Source organism: Balaenoptera physalus (assembly GCF_965194825.1).
Source record: "Balaenoptera physalus genome assembly, chromosome: 7".
NCBI lineage: Eukaryota > Metazoa > Chordata > Mammalia > Artiodactyla > Balaenopteridae > Balaenoptera > Balaenoptera physalus.
This window is the reverse complement of record NC_138886.1, coordinates 107,532,824-107,546,740: the sequence shown is the minus strand read 5'-3', so window position 1 is coordinate 107,546,740 and position 13,917 is coordinate 107,532,824. Positions and strand designations below refer to the sequence as shown.

General features: G+C 51.2%; 1 protein-coding gene across 2 annotated transcripts in view; it reads right to left on the bottom strand.

Moving 5' to 3' along the window:
• The window catches only part of BMP1 (bone morphogenetic protein 1), a 40,486-nt gene that overhangs the window by 14,097 nt on the left and 12,472 nt on the right, over nucleotides 1–13,917 (bottom strand). For both annotated transcript variants that reach the window (XM_082470698.1, XM_082470699.1), the window contains exons 7-13: nucleotides 12,765–12,889; nucleotides 12,136–12,251; nucleotides 3,712–3,814; nucleotides 2,116–2,232; nucleotides 1,708–1,853; nucleotides 1,411–1,606; nucleotides 6–131 (exon numbers count right to left, since the gene is read on the bottom strand). In XM_082470698.1, coding sequence (XP_082326824.1) covers nucleotides 6–131; nucleotides 1,411–1,606; nucleotides 1,708–1,853; nucleotides 2,116–2,232; nucleotides 3,712–3,814; nucleotides 12,136–12,251; nucleotides 12,765–12,889 — 929 coding nt within the window. The remainder of the gene's footprint in view (nucleotides 1–5; nucleotides 132–1,410; nucleotides 1,607–1,707; nucleotides 1,854–2,115; nucleotides 2,233–3,711; nucleotides 3,815–12,135; nucleotides 12,252–12,764; nucleotides 12,890–13,917) is intronic.

Sequence of the window (13,917 nt, the reverse complement as noted above, 5' to 3'; positions counted from 1 at the left end):
CCTACCCTCGCAGCGGCGCTTGTCAGGGGCCAGCTCATACCCAGGGTCGCAGCTGCACTTGTAACTGCCCAGGGTGTTGAGACACCGCTGCTCACAGCCCCCGCGGTTGGGCCGAGAGCACTCGTCCACCTCTGCGGTCGGAAGGAAAGGGTGTCAGGGACTCCCAGCCCGGGGCCTGGGTCCCTGCTCCTGCCCTCTGCTTGAGAGTCAAGTCCAGGGTCCCTCAGGCTGCTAGGACCACCCCCAGTCCCATTCCAGGGGGAGGAAGTCAGCTGTGACCTGCTCAGAACCCCATTCGGTCCCCAGGGGATCCTGTCTGTGACAACCCCAAAGGGACAGGCAGTGCCCTGAAGGAGGGGACAGGTGGGCCCATGGAGCCTTCCTTCTGACCACACTGGCTGGGGTGGTGGCCACCACCATTCACTGGGGCCTCTCGTGTGCCATCCCCAGCTGATTACTATTCTTTCACCTCTGCTTCAATCCCTACATGAAGCCTGTGATGGAGGGGCTGTAACTGTGCCCAGCTTACAGATGAGGAAATGAGGTTTGGGCAGAACACCCTCAATGCCCAGGGTCACACCAATAAAAAGTCCATGCTGCCTTGTCTCCTCCCTGAGCTCCTACGGTACTTCCTGCCTGCACATCTCACCAAGATTCCTTCAGTACAAACTTTTGGACTTTAAGACAACTCCTGAATTGTTATGTCAATTCTCTGTCGAGCACCTACCGTGTGTCAGCTACTTTTACCTATGTTTGTCATTTACTCAATGAGGTATGTAGTTTTTCAGTGGGACCTTTTCTGCCCAGTTAGGCCATAAATTCAAAGGCAGGGCGCCAGGGTCTACGAATCCCTCACAGTGTGTTGAGTGAGTGAATGAGGAACGAATGAAGCCATGGCAGCACCATTCACAATAGCCAAGGTGTCCACCAATGGATGAGGCTAAAGGAAATGTGGTTCAGACACACAGTGGAATACTACTCAGCCTTAAAAAAGAAGGAAATTCCGCCATATGCGAAAACACGGATGAACCTTCAGGACATTATGTTAAGTAAAATAAGCCAGTCCCAAAGAGTCAAATTCTGCATGATTCCACTTACATGAGGTATCTAAAATAGCCCAATTCATAAAATTAAAGAGTGGAATGATGGGTGTCTAGGGCTGGGGGAGGGGGAGGTGGGGAGTTATGAATCAGTGGGCATAAAGTTTCCGTCAAGCAAGGAGATCTGCACAGCACTGTGCCTTGGTCAGCAATACTGGTCTGTACACTTACTTAGATGTGTTCCGAGCGTAGATCTCACGCTAAGTGTTCTTACCACAATCAAATAAAATTTTAAAAATAAAAAGAAGGAACAAAGGAGGTGGGTTGGCCACAGGAGTGGGCCGGGGTAGGGGAGCGGGGAAGGAGGCACCTTTGAAAAAGTTGACGGCGAAGCCAGCTTTGTTAATGGACCCATCAGAGACGAACTTGAGCCAGAGGCGGCTGGACGTGCTCTTGATGTCGTCCGGCTTCTCATAGCCGCAGTAGCGCCCGATGAGGGTGCTGCTCTCGCTGTGCCCGTCGCGCACCTCCAGATAGTCATAGGCGCAGCTGTCGTGGCGCTCAATCTGGGGGTCGGGGGCTCCGTCAGCAGGAGGAGCCCTGGCGGCCCAGACCCAAGCCCCGGAAGCCCGCAGGAGGTGGGCCATCCTGAGGGTCTCTGACCCACCTCAAAGGACTGGAAGGTGAGGCCCACATGGAAGCCCTCGGACACCTGGATCCGCCAGATGCAGACTTTGCTGGGCCGGTAGTCGTCTGGGTAATTGGGCGACTGGATGTGGCCGTTGTCCTTTTTCACATCTCCCCCACAGATGGCTTTGGGGACAGGGGATGAGGTGGGAAAAAGAGGATGTCGGTCAGAATGCTCTGCAATGTTCAAGAGCCCCTCTACCCCCTCTTCCAGCCCTGCCCACCCACATCCCCAGCTTCCCAGTGCCCCTGGCCCTGGCCAGTCCCAGTGGGATCTCTGTTTCCTCCTTCACGGGCCCTCGGCCTTGCCCCTGGGGTGCCAGGAGGGAGTGGTTCTAGGGTGTCCAGGGACCCCACCTCTGACTCCCCCGTCCCCCTGCCTCGGTACCTTCATAGACCGCAAAGAAGCCTTTCCCGACCCAATTGCTGCTGCTGCGGAATTCAACCCAGAGGCGGCTGTCGGTGGAGACAATGGGCTCCGGGAGTTTGCCCCCGCAGAAGCGGCCTGCACAGACGGCGCGGACAGGGGGCAGTGAGGCCCAAAGCAAGGCCCTCTCCCTTCCCGCACCAGGGCTGCACCTCCAGGAAGCCCTCCCCACCTCTCTGAGGGGCTCAGGGGCTCTGGCCCTGGTCTGCACTTGAAACACATTCAAGTTGGCCCGCATCTGGTCCAAGGTCCAGTTTGGCCTTGAAGAGCCAGAGTCCACTCTAGAAGATTTCATGCCCTTGAGGGAAAGGATAGGAGTCTGTTTCTGGAAGGAAAGGTAACTCCTCACCTTAACCACCGGTACCTGTGTTTTATTTACTTTTTAAAAAGAGCATTACCATCACTACTTATCCTTTCTTATTTGCTCTCCATGCAAACAAGTAATAACCAAAAACAAACACAGTTTTCTTTTGCTCAAATGCAGGGGATACCATGGGACCCCAAATAAATCCCAGAAGCTGGGGACTGGGTCAGAAAATATCCTCTTTGAAATAAAACCTGACAAGAATCCACATAAGCAGATGAGGCTGGCCATCTGTGGAATTCTTTGTAGTCAAGAATTGACTAGGGATGATTTGTGTGTTCGTAATAAGATGGGTGTTTCCCAACTTTCAGCAATGGACAGAGGGTGCTGCCCTAGGAATGTAAGTTATGAAAAAGAAACTGCAAAAAAAAAAAAAAAAAAGAAAGAAAGAAACTGCAATCTTGGAAATGCTAACACTTCTGTAGCAAGAAGTGTCGTAATGACAGCTGCTTTGGGTGACTAATAAGAAATATTTGAATATCAGAAACTGGGGAAAAAAAAGAGATGGTTAGCGAGGATTTCTCAGCCTGCTTCAGGCAGAGGCTGTGAGACAAAGTTCTAACGCTAATGAGCGGTCCTGAGCTACTTAGGCTCACATCCAGATCGAAGAAGGAGAATGCATGTAGCTCCTCAGGCTCTAGCTCTGTGTTCATTACAGCATCTTCTGTCTTGTGGTTCTGACCCATCCATCCCCCACTTACCCACTCCCCTATCCCCTGAGACAAAGCATTCTGTGCAAACAAATTTGGGCGACCGTGCCAGGAATGTAGGCCTCTGTGGTGCACCAGGCTGCATTGTGGGCACCCTCAGGCCACATCTCGTAGACAGAAAACGGAGCCTCTGAAATTGCCCAGAGGAGGAAGAGAGCCTGGAGCTGAGAGGACGGGCCTGTCCATCTCCCTCTGTCACCTTGTGTGACTCCCCACACCTATACACTGACAGCCACCCTCTGAGGGAGGCCTGGAAGCCCGTACTGAGGACCCTGAGGTCCAGACTGGGGAAGAGACTTGCCCAAAGTCACACATTTAGTGATGGAGCCGGCAGCACTGACTATACCAGGACTCCTGGTTCCCATGCTAGGGTGCTGCCCTTAGCCAAGCGCTGGTGTTGGGGGGAGGATGCAGAGCGTGTCATGTGAGTAGTTCTAAGAAGGACGCAGCTGTGGAGGCGGTGAGACGGGGCTGTGCCGGTACCTCGGAGGGGCGCCTTCCTCCAGAAGCCGTCTCGGACCTCCACATAGTCGTACCAGCACAGGCGGCTGCGGTACAGGTCCATGGACGTGAAGTTCAGGATGATCTGGGGAAATGGGGGAGGAAGGTGTGTAATGGTCCACACATCGCCCACCGGCCTCGCCCACCAGCCCCATGACCGCTGCCTGCCTCGCGAGGCTGTGTGCCATGGGTTATAAATAGTTAAGTGCTCCAGAAAGGAGCTCCTGGCACAGAAGTGTCCCTCGTCCCCAGCCATCTGCCAGTTCTAGTCAGCATTCTTCCCAGATACCCCAAGCCAGGCCTCACTTAAAATGCACAGCCTCGTTGAAAATATGTTTGAGACCTGGGGTCTCATTTTACTCATCTCCTTAGTAAGGAGCCGTTGCTTAGGGTTAAACAAACCCAGCTCTCTTCATGGTCAACTTAAATATTATATATTACAGCATCTTTAGAGGGAAGAGGTCTCCGTGGTGAGAGGAAGGGCCCAGGGAGGCATGTGGGACTGGGGGCAGGGGCCGGTCTGAACGGGAATGAAGGGTCCAGAGAGGAAGAGCAGAGGGAAGAAGGCCTGAGTTATCCATCATCACGTATTTACTGAATGCTGGTTCTAGGCAGGGCTCGTGCTAACCGCTGAAGGGAGTATCAGGTCTGTATGCCTCCCAAGAATGGGTTTAAGACGCTCAACTATACTTCAGTTAAAAAAAAAAAAAAAAAAAAAAAAAAAAAAAAGGGGGCTTCCCTGGTGGCGCAGTGGTTGAGAATCTGCCTGCCAATGCAGGGGACACGGGTTCGAGCCCTGGTCTGGGAAGATCCCACATGCCACGGAGCAACTGGGCCCGTGAGCCACAATTACTGAGCCTGCGCGTCTGGAGCCTGTGATCCGAAACAAGAGAGGCCGCGGTGGTGAGAGGCCCGTGCACCGCGATGAAGAGTGGTCCCCACTTGCCGCAACTAGAGAAAGCCCTCGCACAGAAACGAAGACTCAACACAGCCAAAAATAAATAAATAAATAAATAAATAAATAAATAAATAAATAAAAGAACGTGAATTTCTTTAAAAAAAAAAAAAAAAAGGGCTTCCCTGGTGGCACAATGGTTAAGAATCTGCCTGCCAATGCAGGGGACACGGGTTCGAGCCCTCATCTGGGAAGATCCCACATGCCGCAGAGCAACTAAGCCCGTGCGTCACAACTACTGAGCCTGCGCTCTAGAGCCCGTGAGCCACAACTACTGAACCTGTGTGCCGCAACTACTGAAGCCCACACGCCTAGAGCCCGTGCTCCGCAACAAGAGAAGCCACCGCAGTGAGAAGCCTGCGCACCTCAACAAAGAGGCGCCCCCGCTCGCCACAACTAGAGAAAGCCTGCGCACAGCAACGAAGACCCAACGCAGCCAAAAATAAATAAATAAATAAAAGAAAAAAAAAAAAAAGATATGTCCCTGTCAAGGAACTTAGGACTTAGAAGAATAAGACATATGCATGAAAAGACCACCTAGTGAAAAACTCAGACTCCAGTCATATGAGCCTGGGTTTGAATCTCGCCTCTGCATAAAATGGTGCATAAAATGAGGAAAGAGCATCTCACCCTAACACAGCAATACATCCGTACAGATACTGCCCTAAGCACCTCCTTCACATGAACTTATTTCAGCCCTTGAACTCATCAAATGTTCACCTAATACTGGAGGAACGTTTGATACCTTGGTAAGTACCAAGTCTCCCCAGCAGGGGGGCATATGAACAGGTAGAGAAGCACACTTCCTAGGAGGGAAACTGCTTCCTTAGTTTCTGGAGTGAGCCCTGAAGCCTGCTGTATGTTCAGAGTCCAACAAGCAGGGACTCCAGAGAATGGCGCCCCCATCTGCGAGGAGTGTGCAGTGGGCAGGAGAAGGCCCAAGGGGCCCACCTGTTAGGTGCTAGCTGGGTTCCCTGCTGGAGGAGAAGGGGACAAGGGTGTCCATCTCCCCTGTGGCTCACTGCAGTGTTAGAGGCAGACAGAGTGGAGGCCAGAATGAAAAAGATCCCACGGGTGCTGGCAGTTGCTGTCTGCAGCCACTACTGCCGCTGGTCAAGGAAGAGTTCCTGGCTTATGGTCACTTTAGCACCGACCCCGTCAGAATTCTTGGTGTTTTCTTTTTTTTTTAATTTTAATTTTTAATTTAATTTTATTTTTATTTATTTATTTTTGGCTGCATTGAGTCTTCGTTGCTGTGCGCAGGCTTTCTCTAGTTGCGGCGAGCGGGGCCTACTCTTTGTTGTGGTGCATGGGTTTCTCATTGCGGTGGCTTCTCTTGTTGCGGAGCACGGGCTCTAGGTGTGTGGGCTTCAGTAGTTGTGGCACGGGGGCTCAGTAGTTGTGGCTCACGGGCTCTAGAGCGCAGGCTCAGTAGTTGTGGCGCACAGGCTTAGTTGCTCTGTGGCATGTGGGATCTTCCTGGAGCAGGGCTCGAACCCGTGTCCCCTGCATTGGCAGGTGGATTCTTAACCACTGCGCCAGCAGGGAAGTTCCTTCTTGGTGTTTTCAGTATCCACCTGCACTATCCTTCCCATTTCCTGACCTTTGCATTCCCTAACCTCCTCTCTCACCCTCTCTCTGCCCCTTCTCAGCCAGCACACCATGCCCTGGACCTTGTTATCATCCATAATCTCAAATCCAAGGACCCCACTCTACGTCCATGTGCCCCAATCCTTCCTTGCTCACTCCCTCTGTACACAGAGCTCAACGATCCTTCCAGTTCACTGCAACCTTCAATCTACTGAGCCTGTTGTACTTTCACTGCCTTTCACCCCCCTGTACTTACATTTCTTCTGACCTAGCTTGGAACCCATGGTCCATCTTTCATATTTTCTTTTGATTCACACATGAGTTTAAATATGTTTGTGTTTGGGGGGGGCTTTCATTAATTTTGTTACTCTGAGATGTAATCAAGTGAGAACACGTTTTGAAAAGTGCATTACAGGGGACTTCCCTGGTGGCGCAGTGGTTAAGAATCTGCCTGCCAATGCAGGGGACACAGGTTCGATCCCTGGTCCCGGAAGATCCCACGTGCCGTGGAGCAACTAAGCCCGCGTGCCACAACTACTGAGCCCGCGTGCTGCAACTACTGAAGCCTGTGCGCCTAGAACCTATGCTCTGCAACAAGGGAAGCCACTGCAATGAGAAGCCCGCGCATCGCAAGGAAGAGTAGCCCCCGCTTGTCGCAATTAGCAAAAAGCCCACGTGCAGCAACGGAGACCCAACACAGCCAAAAAATAAATAAAAATTTAAAAATTAAAAGAAAAGTGCACTATATTACTCCTTTTTTTTTTTTGGCCGTGCCGCATGGCTTGCAGGATCTCAGTTCCCCAACCAGGGATTGAACCCAGGCCACAGCAGTGAAAGCCCGGAATCCTAACCCAATATTTTATCTTTTTAGAAAATGACCAAATATGACCACAGAGGAAGTTTAATTCACTATGGAATCCTCGGTGCATGGCACATAATAGTTGTTTAATAAATATTTCTTGAATAGAATTTTGCTTTTTGGAATCTATTCTTATATACTTGCCCAAGTGTATAAAGATTTAAGTTTCAAGGTATTTATTTTGGCAGTAATGAAAGCTTGGAAAAACTTAAATCAGCATCCATCAAGAGACCTGAGGGGATGATTAAATAATTAAATTAAGGGCAATCAAGATGATGGGATGCCAAGCAACCACGAAAGTGATTGAGGTAGATCTATATGTGCTGACATGGAATGATGACTGTGATTTATTGTTGAGTGAAAGGCAAGTTTCAGAAGGCCACACACCCACACCCACACCCACGCACTAGAAGGGTCTAGAAGGACATCCCAAGTGTTACCAATGCTTAGTTGTCTCTGTGGAGTGGGATTTGGAGGATGATCAAGGGGAGAAAATTCACTTTTTACCTTAGGCATTCCTATACTGCTCAAAATTTTTACAACATGCATATGTTATCTTTATATCTAGCAAACAACAAAAATACCTTTCGAAGAGCTGCTGGGTGGAAGAAGGAATGCAGAGGGCCGAGTGAGGGCTCCCTGACTCCTAAACTTACACCCTTAACCCCTACTCCACGTGGCCTCCTTGGGTCTGCCAATCAATTTCACTCAGCAAGCAGCCCTGAGAACGGCAGCCACTTTCCCTTCCTCCCCGGAAACAACTGTGATTCTGTCCAGGGGGGATGGATTCAGGCCTCCAAAGAAGAAACCGTGCCCAGCCAGCAGAGCCCCACAGGGCCCACCCAAGACCTGCCACGGGCAGGAGGAAGCAGAGGCCACCTCACGTGGAAGGAAGAGACCTGGGCTAGCAGTCAGGGGCATCCTACAGGGAGGCGCACCCACGGCTATATTGAGACCGGAGGTGTCTAATTAAGAGTTGTAACAACTTCTGTCGTGTGGAAACAGCTGTGCGCTGCTGGCAGGGGCACTGCCCTTTGCCAAGGAAAACTGGGCCAGCTCTGCCACTTCCTGGCCGGTGACTCCGGCCCATGGTTTGACTTTGTGCCTCGCTGTCTCTGTCTGAAAAATGAAGGTGACCGTAAGGACTCCACTGGGGAGTCGGGGGTAAATGAGATACGGGTACAGAGTCCCCAGGGGCACCCTGCGTGTGGGAAGTGTTCCTCATGCTTGTTGGGTGCCCTCAGGGAGGAGTTGGGAGAACACGCCGACCCTGGGGGACCTGTTGTCTGGCTTCAGTCAGATCTTAGGCCTCATTTAACTCCTGTTTCCTCATTTAACTCCTCCTCTGGGCCTCTGTTTCCTTATCTGTAGGATGGTAACGGGAATAGTACCAGCCTCATAGGACTTAGGGGAATTAAATTAATACACGTAAAATTTACGACCTTGTCTGACACGGGTGCCACACATACATGTCACACATCCATACGACAGTGTATGCCACTTGATAAACGTTAATTTCACTCCTGGAGTTGAATTTGCTTAGATAGTTTGATATTGGGTTCACAGGACGGTCCGGATCAGAATCCAGGAAATAGAGGGAGGCAAATGAGGTACCCGGGGAAGTTGACCAGGGCTCACTCATTTAATAGATCAGGACCGTAGAATGATACTAGCAGCTAACATGGATTGAATTCCCACTATGTTCCAGGCAGTGCCCTAAGCACTTTATGTACATTAACTTGTTTAATCCTCGTATCAACCCCATGAGGGAGGTACTATCACCAGGCTCATTTCACAAATGGGGAAACAAAGGCACAGAGAGGGCAAGCAACTTCCCCAAGATCATACATCCAGTAAAGAGCACAGCTGGGCATCAAACCCAGGCACTCTGGATCCTAAACTTATACCCCTAACCTCCATTCCACGTGGCCTCCCCAGGCCTACCAATCAATTTTGCCCAACAGCTGTGCAAAGAATGAGCATCAGCTTTCCCTCCATGCTCAGAGCTCTACGCCCTTCAGTGCCTGAGAAGAGGGACTTAAGGGAGGACCCAGCCCAGGCCTTGCAGAGGAGGGATGGGAGGGGTCACCTCTGCCCAGCTGGGGGATGGGAGGAGGCAGAATTTGGGTTGGACCTTGATGGGAATGAGGGTGGATACGGCCAAATCCAAAAACATTTTAAGTTCTTATCTTCTTGGCTCCTCTGCAACATTTGACTATGGTCTCCTTCTGAAACCACTTTCCTGCTCATAAAGGAGTTCCCTTCGTTGCTTGAGAAACACTGTAAATCCTCTTCAGGGCAGTTGCTAATTACGTGCAGTGTAAAGACTTGAGGATCCTCCAAGAAGTCCTCCAAAGTGGCTCTTTCTCCTGTTTGACATCCCTACGACTTGCACAATTCTACGAGATAAGTTTTACATTATCACTTGCATGTCTGGCAATAAGCTGAGAACTGGTAGGCTAGTGAAAAACAACCTCTCAGGAGCCAAACAGATGTCAAAGTCCATCCGCTAACACACGTGGATTTATTTAAGGTTTACTGTTGAAAGAGTAGACTTTGGAGTCAGATAGTCCTAGAACTGAATGCTGGTTCCACCATTGCTACCTGAGCAAACTTGGCCAGATCTACTCCTGGCACTTTAAGCCTCAATTCCCTCCACTCTCCAGTAGGGATAACAGTACCTACGTCATGAAACGGTTGTGAGGAATAATGAGATCATGCATGTAAGATGCCAGTACTTTGGCACATAATTGGTAAGTAACAAAGAGTGGCCATGCCAATTTTATGATACCATCCTCTTCTGATTCCCCAGCCTTTAAATGTTTCTGTTCCCCAGGGTTCCATCTTTGGTTCAGTTACAACTCTACAATTTCAACCAGGACCATGGGTGGGTTTTACTTTTTGCATTTCTACAATCATGCATTGGTTAATCTGGAATTTTTATCCATAGCCCACTTCTCTCCCTGGAGCTCCGGGCAGGCCTCTGAAAAAGGATGGGGAGTCTTGTGGGAGCTATGAAGGGAGCAGGTCCCAGGCACGGAGAGCCTCCTAAGGCAAGGCCATGTGCTCACTAGGGACTAGGGCCAGCCCATGCCAGCCCACAAAGCAAGGAAAGAAGAGGGTCCTGACCAAGTTGCCATATGCCTGCCAACTGAGCAAACCTCCTGAATGGGAAAGAAAGTGATGCTCTACCCTACTCTGTGCTCCGCGGGGCCGGGGACTGTCTCGTGCACCTGTCCATCCCCAGGGCTGGGCCCAGCACTGGGCACCTAGTGGCCACACAAGTTGCCAAAGCGCACTTAGTTGTTGGAATGGGACAAGGCTTTGGAATACACACAGTATTTCAATCACAGACTTTTATGTCATAATCCAGGATCTATGAGATCTTGGGCAAGTTAATTTTTCCAAGTTTGTTTTCTCATATACAAAATGAGGCTAACATTAGCACCCAGCCTATAACGTTGTGCTAAAAGACATAACACAGAGATTTAACACATGCCTGGCCAATCATATGCTCAATAATCATTAGTTGTTATTATTATTATTGTTATCCGCGGTGAGATTTCCAAAGGCTGGAAACCCTCAGCAGAGGAATGAAGGAATCCAGGGCAAGGTCACTACAAACCAGTGAAAAGGACGGCAATTTTTAACTTAGATTCAGAACAAGAAGAAGAACAAGGAAGGGGTGGGTTCACTTTTGAGGGAAGATGGTAGAAAGTTAACCAAGGGAGATAGGGAATTACTCAGCTCTCAGTAAAAGTCTGTCGTAAGTGAGGATGATCGTCAAATTATAAAAAATAAAATCAGCATCGTTTGGAAAGGAAATAGAAGCTCAATAATACAGAAGGAGAGTCAGCGAGCGCCTCTTTAAATTGGCTTTTGCCTCTAGACTCAAAAATGACATCAGAGGACATTCAAATAACTTGCAGATGTGAGCAGTGTCTGTAATCTTGAGAACTCAGAACAAAATCTTTCCCAGTTTTCAAAAGGGGTTTGTATGCATGCGTGCATGCACATGCGTGTGTTGGGAAGGGGGTTTAGAGTGAATTCTGGGAATTGCAAACCACTGAGTTCAATGGTGATCCCCAATTAAACAGAGGGTCTATGACCATTTAGAAAAGAAACACTTGACTACTAGGAGCCAGTTTGGGTTCACTTGAAACAAGGTACATCAGACAAATCTCACTTCCTTTTTAAAAGGGGATCTACCAACTGGTGAAACAGTGGATTTGTTTTGGTAAGGCAACTCATCCATGTATTCGGCATTTATTAATCACTTCCTGTGCCAGAGACATAAAGATGACAAAGGCCTCATCTCAGAAGCAGCTCATATGGTGGTTGGTCAATAAGGTGGTGACTGGTGGCTGGCTGGTAATGACATTTAGCATGGTCATAGCTAGTGGAATAGTTTTGCCCGAAGCCTGCAGATTACTGGGTCAATGTCAATTCAGAGGGAGATCTTGGATCTGCTTTAATTCATGTCCTGTTCAATATTTTGATCAAAGGCCAAGTTTGGAAGACCCAGAAGACATGCTTATCAAATGAGCTCATGGGAGAGTGAGGACGGCTACCTGCTGGATGGTGGAATTCTGATTCAAAATGATCTTGAGAGCTGTTGGAATGAGCAATGAGACCGGTAATAAAATCTAACCCAGATCAAGGTTGCACTAGGACATTAAGAACCAAGTTCCAATCAAGGGAAATAAAGCCTTAAAGCTCTTAGGAGCAATAAAAATATGAAGGACATGGAAGGTCCAGGGGTGGGTGAGAGGTCCAGACTCCACATGAAAAGCCTGTGAATGGATCTGAGAAGCACTTAGAAAAATGCCTGGCACACAGTAAATGCTATTCACAAGTTAGCATTTATATACAACTATTAGTAGAAGCCTCTCAGCATCCTGCAGGGTGAATGAGTTTACATTCCCCAGGTAGGTCACTCACAGCCACATGGACTAAGCTCTCCTACTCAGGGGTCCTGGCAGAGGAGAGGATGCTCAGTTACCTTCTCCCCAGGTGTGACTGAGATGCGCCATACGCAGTGCATGTGGGCGGAGTAGCCGTTGGGGTACTCGGGGGAGGAGAAGTTGCCCGTGCTATCTTGTAGGGTCTCTCCGCAAGCTGTCAAGGAAAGGAAATGACTGGGTTGCTGGCTGCAGGTGCCCAATCCCCCCAACTTTCTGGCTTCCCTGCCCTGAGCCCTGGCATACTTTGGGGGAGAGGAGAGAGTCTGGGATGGCCCTGTCCCTTTAAGATCCATCCCTTCTCCTTTTCGTTCTACCTAGTGCTGCAGGATGCCCTGTTGTCAAGGCAACATGGGTTCCAGAGTTAAGGTCAAGCTCCTTCGGAGGGCCTCACTCCATCTCACTCCCTGAGAATCGCTCTGCGCCCCCCATTTTCTGCTCCTACTGTCCCTCACTCTCACCCTCACCCTCAGAAGATGGGTGGCTCGGCATCTCCCCACCTGAGCCAAGCCCCAGTTTGGGTCTGTAACTTGAACACTCCCCCTCCCTGGGTGCCCCCTCCCCCGACACCAGGCAGCCTCAGCCTTTTCTAAGTCTCACAGCCTCAACCTTCTTGGCCCCAGGGCCTGCCCTCCCCCCCACCCTGGCCTGTCCCCACCCCTGCCCCGACCTGGGCACTTGTAGAGCTTGCGGGCCTGGGCAATGTCCCCCTTGCTGAGCCGGGTCCTCTGGCCGATGGGAGGCTTCACCCCATTCACCTCGTACTTGGGAACGATGGTGTCCAGGAAGATACCCCTGAGGAGGAGAAGCCCAGCCTGGGTGAGAATCCTATGGGAAGGAGGGCGGCCGGCCCGCGTGCACCAAAGGTCACGACCCCGCAAGAGCCCAGACATTCCTCAGCAGGGTCAGGGATGGGTGGAGACGTCTCACCCTGTCATTACACTGTCCAATGCCCAGCAGCCACGCTGCTCCGTGGCAGTCACACCACAGGGCCTGGGGGAGCCCCGGGGACACGGACCTAGGAGGCCCTGGGGACCCACCGGTGCTCCGGCTCAGTCTGGCCCAACTCCCAGCCCTGGGAGCGCTCCAGACCCCTCGTCAGTCGTGTCTCAGCCCTGCCCGGCCCTGCTTCTGAGGCTCCCTGTGCTGATTCAGCCCTGACTACACCTCTCCCAGGACTACCCAGGGCCAACACTTCGCCCTGCTGGCACGGGCTACTCCTGATGGCACCTGGGACAAGGCCAAAGGGCAGGCTCCACCATGGCCAGACCAGACCCCAGGGACAGCCCCGCTAGCTCCTGATCCATCAGTGTCCCCTGCCCCTCAGTTCCTGCCTGCTAGGTCCTGGATGTTTCCATCCGGGAGGAGCAGAAGGAAGGGGGAGCAGGCATCCCTCCACCTCCCCAGGGCCCCTGACTCACACCCAGCCGGGCAGAACTCAGCAGGAGGTGGGGTGGGATGTGGTGGGAAATGTACAGGGGGTGGTCTGTGGGTGTGGCGGGTGGGATGACCTCACCACCCTTCCTTGGTCTCTGTTCCCTCAGGTCTGGAGGCAGGAAGAGTGGGTCTAGAAGGAGCGTCTGAGGAGAGGGGGAGGGCCAGGGTCTGGGAGAGCAGAGACAGAGGATGAGGACAGAGCCAGGCATGGGAAAGGCCAGGAGGGGGTGCGAGTTGGGGTGCAGAGGGCTTGGGGGGAGGCTGAGGAGGAGGAGGGGCTGTTTCCCACACTCTGCTAAGGAGAAACTGGGACGGGGAGGCTGGGCCACTACCTCTGGGGGCTCTGGCTGCGATTTCTGGGAACCTAGGCCCAGGATAAAGAGTAG